The sequence below is a fragment of the Lactuca saligna genome, chromosome 8 (assembly GCF_052625555.1).
Source record: "Lactuca saligna cultivar CGN05327 chromosome 8, ASM5262555v1, whole genome shotgun sequence".
Classification (NCBI taxonomy): Eukaryota; Viridiplantae; Streptophyta; class Magnoliopsida; order Asterales; family Asteraceae; genus Lactuca; species Lactuca saligna.
In genome coordinates this window covers 147,294,350-147,303,797 of record NC_136424.1, presented here as the reverse complement: position 1 = coordinate 147,303,797, position 9,448 = coordinate 147,294,350, and the positions used below count along the sequence as shown (strand labels likewise).

General features: G+C 29.9%; 1 protein-coding gene across 1 annotated transcript; it reads right to left on the bottom strand.

Annotated features, from left to right (window-relative positions):
• Window positions 1–7,468: 7,468 nt before the first annotated feature.
• On the bottom strand, window positions 7,469–8,341 carry LOC145010168 (uncharacterized). The gene has a single exon (XM_078968743.1). The coding sequence runs from the start codon at window positions 8,339–8,341 to the stop codon at window positions 7,469–7,471; it is 873 nt and encodes a 290-aa protein (XP_078824869.1).
• Window positions 8,342–9,448: the final 1,107 nt, after the last annotated feature.

Genomic DNA, 9,448 nt, shown 5'->3' with positions numbered 1-9,448 from the left:
CTTTTTTATAGGTTATGTGGCTCACTTGGAAAATATGAACCTAGTGGCTAGTGAAGGGAACCATAGTCCATCACCCACTTTCACCCTTTTTATATGAATCGAAGAAGCTTCGTATATCTTAACATTTTGTAACGTAATTTTTTCTGTGATTAAAGTATACCAAGACTGGATTATTAATATTAAGAGTTGATATTTTATTGGAACGTGATATTTCGTATTGAGCTCAAATAACGAAATTAATAGAAGATGTGAATGATAAGGAAAGTGTGTTGCTATTCCATGAATGCAAAAGAGTGAAGGGACTTCTGTGTTTTTTTTTTTTGTGATTCTAACACCTTGTTTTCAGAATTCAATTTAATGAGAGAAATAAAGATAAATGAATAAAAATAAAAATAAAATAAAAGAAAATTGACATCAGTTTTGAATGGAAGTAAATGGAAAAAAGTGGAAGGCAGTGATCCTCCTAACTATCCTTCAAATTTAGAAGGATTTTGAAAAAAATAAATAAAATGTTTATTTTCCTTCCAATTCTTTTTTAACTTAGGAACATCAAAATATAATTTTCTTTCCTTTTCATTTCCCTTTATATTTTTTTTTTCTTTTCTTTGCTAAAACAGTGCTAAAATCACTCACTTTTCATCCTACTCTCGATCTCTTATTTAGGGTTGTAAACGAATTACCAGATGTTCGATGAACTATTCATGAACCATCGATAAGGAGTTTATTTTTTTCGGTTATTTAGTAAATGAACGTGAACAATAGTCTCGTTCGTGCGCGAATGTTCATATATTTTCGATCATTAATAATTGTTTACGTTCGGTTATATTCGTTTATGTTCACTTACATCCATTTATGTTTGTAAAAATATTCATATTTTTCTATCTTTTTTGTAGCAACATCTATTTAATAGTTTGTTTATATATGTCCAGTCTTGATTTGGACGTCTATATTTATTTATTTAGCTGTGGTTCTTGATTTTATTTTCTTTTAATTATGATCATTTATGTTTTTTCGTTTATGGCTGTTTATATTTGTTTGTTTATGATCGTTAGCATCTTACGAATGAACACAAACAATATAATTTGTTAAACGAACAAACATCAATAAGAAAGTTCATGTGATTATGTGTTCATGTTCGTCTTTTGTTCAGTTAATTTAAACGAACAGACATGAAAAATCTCTCAAATTATTTTCTTTTATTCGTTTATAAACCTACTCATCCTTATGGTTTTCTCTCCCCCCAAAAAAAACCATCTCTTTGGACCTCACCTAGAGGTTGTATTAGCAACATATAAACTCTTAGATAATATTTGTTTTTTGTCTGCAAATATATGTAGCCTCTTCTGTCTGCGCCGCGCAGACCACGCGCAGACATTAGCTTTCCTAGATTGTTTGTTTTTTTGAAGACTGCAGACCTAAAAATGTTTGCGCGCCTCTTCTTGGCACAGATATGATCAGAGTCTTCTAACACCTTCTAGCCTAAAAAAACATATATATCTTTATTTTTTTTAAGTTTTTTTTTTTTTTAATTTATAGTTTTTCCAACTTTATTAATGATAAACAACTTGAAAAAAAAAATTTACAAAACTTAATAAAAAAAAATGTTCGACGATACAAACATGATATTTTTGACAAATTTGTAAATAAATATTTATTACAATAATAGTCGTTGAAGTTATTTATATAAATATGAAGAAAAAAAAGTCATAATATAATCTATTTTTTTTTGCCAAATTTTGTAAAATATTATTTAATACAGTATCGTCAATTTCTCTAGAAAATATTTATTGTAAATTTTTAACAGATTTAAATGAAAAAATCGAAGTTTATTTCCGTCCATTTATATATCAAATTCTATGATCACTGATTATAATGTATAGTTATAACTTTCCAACAAAAGTTGTTGATTTTTATCAAATATATACGTTAATTCATACCATTTTTATTTTTATTTTTTATACAATAATACATAAAAGTTGATCTGGATTCGTTAATTATTATAACGAAGTCATAAAAATATTAAAAAATCACTTTGAAGTTTAAAAAAATCAGTTTATTTATATTTTAATTTATTTTAGTAGCCCACAAATATTAAAAAAAACAAACAATCTTATTTTTTCAGACTGTAGACATTTGGTCTATCTCTTTTACTGCAGAGATCTACAGATGTAGTCTGCAAACTGCAGACATTTTGTCTCAGAAAAAACAAACAACACCTTACACTTCATAAACTGTTTTCTATTTTATATATATATATATATATATATATATATATATATATATATATATATATATATATATATATATATATATATATATATATATATATATATATATATATATATATATAAATCAAGAATTAATGGAAAAACAAAACATTCTTATTTTTATTACATGTTTCGATACAACATATTCAATACTTTTTATAAAGAATAATACAAAATTTATGGTACAAGATATCAAATATAAATTCAATATTAGCCTTTTTTAACGTATAAATTAACTCTAATTAACGGTATAAATATTTTAAGAATATCTAATTCTATCATATCATTCTACTAGAAAAAATTTGGTGTAAAGTGTATATTTAATATTAAACTAAGCGTTATAAATGAAAAATTAAATAGTATTTGTGAAACAGGTGGGGCCAAGTTGAGATTTTGAAACAAAAGAATAAATGTTCTTTGGTTGAAAGTTATAAAAATCATTGTATGGGCTGATCGAGGGTGGAACTGGAAGTGATTATATAGGTGATTCAAGAAAAAACTTTCAAAATGAAAAGTTAATATGTTTATATCGACGGCCATCCCATTCTATTTAAATTAGACTTAGGAAGTTTAAGCATTTATTTAATGTATCCTAGATGTATAATTCGTGTAATAAAATATTAAAATGTAAATAATAAGTATTTTTTAAAAAATTTTAAAATAAGAAATGAAGAAACATATTAATTGTAATTTATTATAATATTTAATACATTTAATATTTTACATATATAAGTAAAAGATTAAATGACTTTTTAATTTAAAAATTGAAAAAAAAAAACTAAAGTAAGATGTGAATATTATTTATTTAAAAAATATTAGAAAATGATAAATATCGAAATTTATTTGAGATTAACATGTGGCAAAAAAAATATTTAAAAATGTTTAAAATTCCACAAGATGTTTATGGGTTATTAGAATTGCTCACATCTCATTATTTTATGGTGATGAAATCCATAAAAGAAAGATAAATTTGGTGAGATGGGATAGAGTGTTTGCTTCCGAAGATAAGATGGTCTTGAAGTTTGGAGTCTTTTGGGTTTAGTGTGGGTTTGTTACAAAAGTGATGTTTGCATTTTTTGAATGAGTCAAAAGCTCTTTGAGTGGAAATTACGAAAATGAAAAAAAAAAATGTTGGTGCTTTTCTTTAACATAATCAATTAAAAATGACTTGGATCCGGTTATTTTCTTTGAGCATCCATTATCTAAGTACCAAATGTGTTTATGAGCCTATCATATTTACAATGAATAGTTAGATACATTTCGAAACCAATTATAAGTGAGTAAAGTTGTTTTTAGGCATGAAATGTATTTTGACAATTTGGTGACAAGTAATCCTTTTAGTCTTTCGGAATAGCCTTTTGAATTTATTTTTAATACCATTATAAGTGTTCTCAGTATTTGTTGTTTTGAATACCAGTATAAATGTTTTCGGCATTTGTTCTTTTGAACCATTTTTAAGACAACATAATGCTAGATGAGTTCTTTCACCACATTATATCAATTTCCATTATATATCTTGTTACAGTTTTTACAACTTAATGTTTTGGAACAAATTGAGCTATTTTGGCAGCCTAGACGATGTGAACGTTTTTGATTGATTTGGGAATAACTTAAACCTTTGAGGTACAAGCCTTATTTGATCTAGCTAGAATTGATATTGATGAACTATTTGTTTTTATATCAGTCTTCATTGATGAATCTCTTTGAAAATTTGAACAACTTTACGTGAAGTTTTCTTCTTAGACTGAGTCAATGATACTTGACATTCTGCTAAAATTTCAAATGCCACATGAACATATTTCATGCATAATGAATTCCTCCATTTTATATAGGGAAAGTTCTTTGAACTTTACGTTGAACATTTTAATAAATATCTTTATGAAAAGGACTTTTGACAACTGAATGTGTGTAGGATTGTTTGACAATGAAATCTCCATATTTATTTAAAGATAAGTACTTCTAAGTTAACCCTTGTTCCTTTAGATTATTTCATTGTTATTTTACAAATATCTTATTAAATCTCTAGTAGTTTTAGTAGAGTATTTAAAGTTTGATTCAATTCTGTTTGTTTCAAGTTTGTTGGTTGCATCATGAAAGCACTCATCAATGATGTTTTCAACTTGATAGGGTCTGATCATCAATGATTTTAGTCCCTTTTTTTATGTGAAAAAACTCTATTTTTTGACATTTAGGCAATTGATTGAACAGTTCGAATATATTTGATGTCATGTATGCTCTCTTTTCTTTGAATCTTTGATTACTCATAATTTTCATAGGTGTTACAAAATACTTTGCATATTCCTTACTTTTATCTTTTCATTGTTAGTGAGAACATCCACATGATGATGCTAACTCTAATTCAAGAAATCAAGGGACTTATACACCATTAAGAAGTCATATTTCTTAATTTCAAATTTCTTGAGATCATTTACAAGACAATTAAACATATTATATGTATGAGTAATGGACTCACATTTATAGGCAAACAAGTATTCATATATTTGGTTTAAGGTATATATCTAATTACCTTTACTTCATCTAACCCATCCTAAGCCTATTTCCTTGGTTGATTTGCATCCTTCTACCATATGATAAACATCATTAAGTTTGCATAACAAATATCATATATGACCCTAACATCAAGCTACGATTCTTTTATCATCTTTAGATCATTGGTTTATGAAATTCTTAATAGCCCTTATAGATGCTCATAGTGTGCTTGAGTATATAAGTTGATTGGTTGAGAAAAAATAGTCTTTTTGTGATCACTGTTAGCCTATATGTAGTTAGTCCATTTGTTTATGGTCCCTTTAGCCTTTAGTCGAGTAGGGTTTGGTGTCTTAACTAGTATTTATTCTCCTCTTTCTTGTTCTTAGCTTTCATACTTTTCATCTAGAATACTTGTAATTTTTCTCTCTTAGTAATCATATGGCTCAATTATCATGGTATTAGAGCGGAGGTTTGATATGTTAGAAGGTTTTGTAGCAGTCATCTGTGGCACGAATCGAACTGTTTGTTTGTATGTTAATGTTTATTTGCCATTGTTATTAGTTTGCTACTGTTGTTCGAATTCTAGGGTTTTCTATTCGATTTCTTGTTGCTCGATTGGTTGCTTCTGTTGGTTTGTTGTTCATATTCTCTGATTGCTTGTCCATTAATGTGGTTATTTTTCTGTTATCGTCATGACAGGAAAGGACGATTACCTTTAGTTAATCAGTATTTGATTGGATGGAAAGAATTACACTTATTGGAGCTATGTTATGAAGAAATTCCTTCGTGTGAATAATATATGGGGTTGTGTCACTTTGACTAAAGCTAAACCTTCAGTGCCTCAAGTTAAAATTTTTGATTTGTTAGTTAATACTTGGGAGACTGATAACTCCAAGGTCATTACTTGGATTAACAATTATGTTACTCGGTCTACTGGTATGTAATTGGCTAAATATGACACGGAAAAGGAAGTGTGGAACGATTTGGAGAGACTGTATACTCAGTCTAATTTTGCTAAACTGTATTAGTTAGAGTATGACATTTGTGCCCTTCAGCAAAATAATGAGTATTCAAGATTTCTATGTTATTATGTCTGATTTATGGGATTAGTTGGCTATTACTGAATCTAAAGAGTTCAAAGATTTTGAGCCTTATATTTCTAGGAGGGAAGAACAATGTTTTGTTCAGTTTTTGATAGTGTTGCGTTCTAACTTTGATGGCCTACATGGAACAATTCTTCATCGTTACCCACTCCCCTCAGTCGATTATGTTGTTCATGAGCTTATTGTTGAAGAAAATCGTATCAAGTCTCATGTGGATAAAGGATCTAAATCAATCTCCATTCCTACTTTCCACTCCTGTTGTGCTTGTTGTTTCCACTAATCAGTCTCAACAAACTCCAAAGGTTGCATATGATGAGTGTGCCTTCTCATTTGGGACAACAACATAGGTCTGGTCAATAGAAGTTTCATCTATGTTCTTTTAGTGCTTCTCCATAAACACCTCGCCCTCCACAGTTCCCTGTTGTTGCTGTTGCATCAGTTTACAATGAGTCAGTTGGCAACATGCTACCTTTTGTATTCAATCCCAAGGTTTTTGAGAGTTTCAGATAGTATTTGGCCTCCAATCCTATTGCCATGTACGCATCTATGTATCATTCTGGTCCTACTTCATCCGATACCTTAGGTATACCTTCATCTTTCTGGATTTTAGATTCTGGTGCAAACCATCACATGTCTCCTTATTTGTCATCTTTTACTTCCCTATAATTCATTTCATCCATATATGTTATGTCTACTAGTGATATATCTATGGCATTTGAGGGTGTTAGGTCTGTTTCTATTCCCCATATGTCTCTCCCTGATGTTTATTACATTCCTAAACTCACTTTGAATCTTCTTTCGGCCAGCTAGTTGTGTAGGTCTAATAATTGGGTTTTCTTTTATGATTTCGTCTGTGTTATACAGGACCAACACACTCAGAAGGTGATTGGGATCGACCGTAGGGTGGGAGAACTTTATGTCTTAGAGGTTCTCAAAGTGTTTATTGTTACTGCATCCAACATTGATTTGTCTTCTTTTCGTTTGAGTCCTTTGTCTTCTCAGTTTTATCTTTGGCATTCTTGTTTAGGACATGTATATGTATCACGTTTAAGTTTTGTAGCTTCTAGTGGGTGTTTTGAACACTTATGATGTTTCTGATTGTAGTGGTTGTAAAATGGAAAAATTCTATGCTTTACCTTTCAGTAAAAGTATGTCTTGTTCTATTGCTCCTTTTTATATTATTCATTCTGATGCCTGAGGTCATGCACCAATATCCACAAAGAGTGGGTCGACCTATTATGTACTCCCTCTGTCCCATTTTTATTGTCTACCTTCCTATTTCTAGTTGTCCCAAAATTATTGTCATTGCTAAAAATAAATGTGCACTTTTACAATTTTACCCTTTGTTTGAGTCATCTATCCTATCTTTAATATTCTAATTTTTGAGAAGGAAAATAAGAGTAAATTAGAATATTTACTTTACGAAAACAAAAGATACAGTGGCAATAAATTGGTACACTTCAATTCCAAAAGAGAAATATATTTACGTTTTCATTACAACAAAATCAAAACACAGTGAAGTGTTATTTACAAAAACTTTTGATAAGCAATTTTTTAATGGTTCAAAAACATTATAGCATCATCTATTAAACTCTGATCACACTCAATTTAGAGTGGCAAGTTACCTTGTTGTTCTAACCTATTTTTACCAATATGCGGTACATGATAGTTGTTGCCACCTTGAATCTTCATGATCTCTTTCATGCATGTTTGTAGAGTTAAAAAAACATTGTTAAGTTGTTGTGATTGCATTCTTTCAAAAGATGTTTGAACCGCATCAACCAATTCATCAATTGTACGTAAAGCCTCTTGTTCTTGAAGTGATTGTATTGCCCGAAAAAATCCAAGGTCTAACACATTCAAATCCGGGCTATTTGGGGGCTGAAAACAAAGTCGAATATCAAACTCATCTCGAGATGCCGCTTCAAGAAACTCGTTATCATTAACATCAACATGGGGTTTTGCGTTGTCTTGTTGAATAAATATGGGACCCGTATGACCTCGCGACCATTTAGCTCTAATATCCAGTAGAACTTTTTCTATCAACCATGATTTTGTTATCTCTTTGTTCACCGATAGAATAGGCTTTGTCTCCAATGTTCTCGCAACACGGTTTTTGCTTGAACATTTAGCGGGTTCCAATGTTGTAAATGGATAGATACTTATTTTTCCCGAAAAAACTTTGTTGCCCGATGAATCAAATCTCGATCTTGCTACCGCCGCTAGAAACATAACCTTTGTGATAAATTTTTTGCTTTTGCATGTTCTTAATGGTTCATCCTCACCGGGGACTAGATTTTTACCTTGACGCCAAATACGACTAACGGTTCGTTTAGAAACTGAGAATAGTGAAGCTACTTCACTTGCGGAACCTTTCTTTAATCGTCCAACAAAACTTTCTTGCAATAAAACTTGGAATATAGCTTGACGTTGTGCAATGGTAGTGTTTTTTTTAGTGAGTGGATTTGTGGAATGCTCCATATGAAATTTAAGTGTCAAATGATAGTAAACTTGAATATGGTATATTACGAACTGTTAGATGCAAATAAATATAGGCAAATTTATTGTTATGTACGTAGTTATGGCGGCATATTTGCCACCAAAAGAATATGAAATTTAAAAGTGGTTGAAAAAAAAATTGATGATTAAAATTCTTTCAGTTAGAATATGAATAGTCAAAAATTTAGGTGATTTTGACATTAAAATATGGCGGCACTTTTACCTCCATTTGTTTACCAAAAGAAAACAAAATTTTTAAAATAAGATTATTACTTTTGTTTAGTTAAATATTTTACCGCAAAGTTTCTATTGCATATAGAGTAATTAAAAATCTAGAATTTTAAAAGAAAGTAATGTAAGATTTTTTAAAAATGGTATAAATGTTCTTTTACTGATTAAAGTAATCAGCAATTATTGTTTTCTTAAAATTTGTGTTTTTTGTCTGTGGATAATAAAAATGGGACGGAGGGAGTATCTTTTATAGATGATTATACTTGCTATACTTAGGTTTATTTTATGAAAACAAATCTGGTTTCCTTGGCATTTACATAAATTTTAGAGCTCTTCTTAAAACTCAACATTCAACTGTGATAAAGTGCTTCAGGTATGACTTAAGGGTGAATATACCTCTAATGATTTTATTCAGTTACTTGCTTCTAATGGTACCATACGCCAGTCATTGTGTACCGATACTCTTTAGCAAAACGGTGTGGTAGAACGGAAACACCATTATATTTTTGAGACAGGTTGATTATTGCTCTTGAATGCGCAAGTTTCTAGTGCATTTTGGGGAGAAGAAGTCTTAGCTACTGTTTATGTGATTAATTGTGTCCCTATTGCATTGAATTTACGAATGTTTCCTTTTGAGAAGCTACATGGTCATTTACCAGACTACTATGCTCTACGAGTCTTTGGATGTACTTGTTTTGTTCTTCGTCCTCATGTTGAGAGGAACAAGTTGGGACTAAAATATGCTATTTGTGTATTCTTGCGGTATGGTGTTGGGCAAAAAAGATATTGTTACTATGATTCTATGAGTCAAAAGTTATATGTTTCCCGACATGTCACCTTTTTGGAACATATTCCTTT

Bases quoted from the DNA above. Each gene is read 5' to 3' on its own strand.
- LOC145010168 (XM_078968743.1), bottom strand. From the start codon at position 8,341: ATGGAGCATTCCACAAATCCACTCACTAAAAAAAACACTACCATTGCA.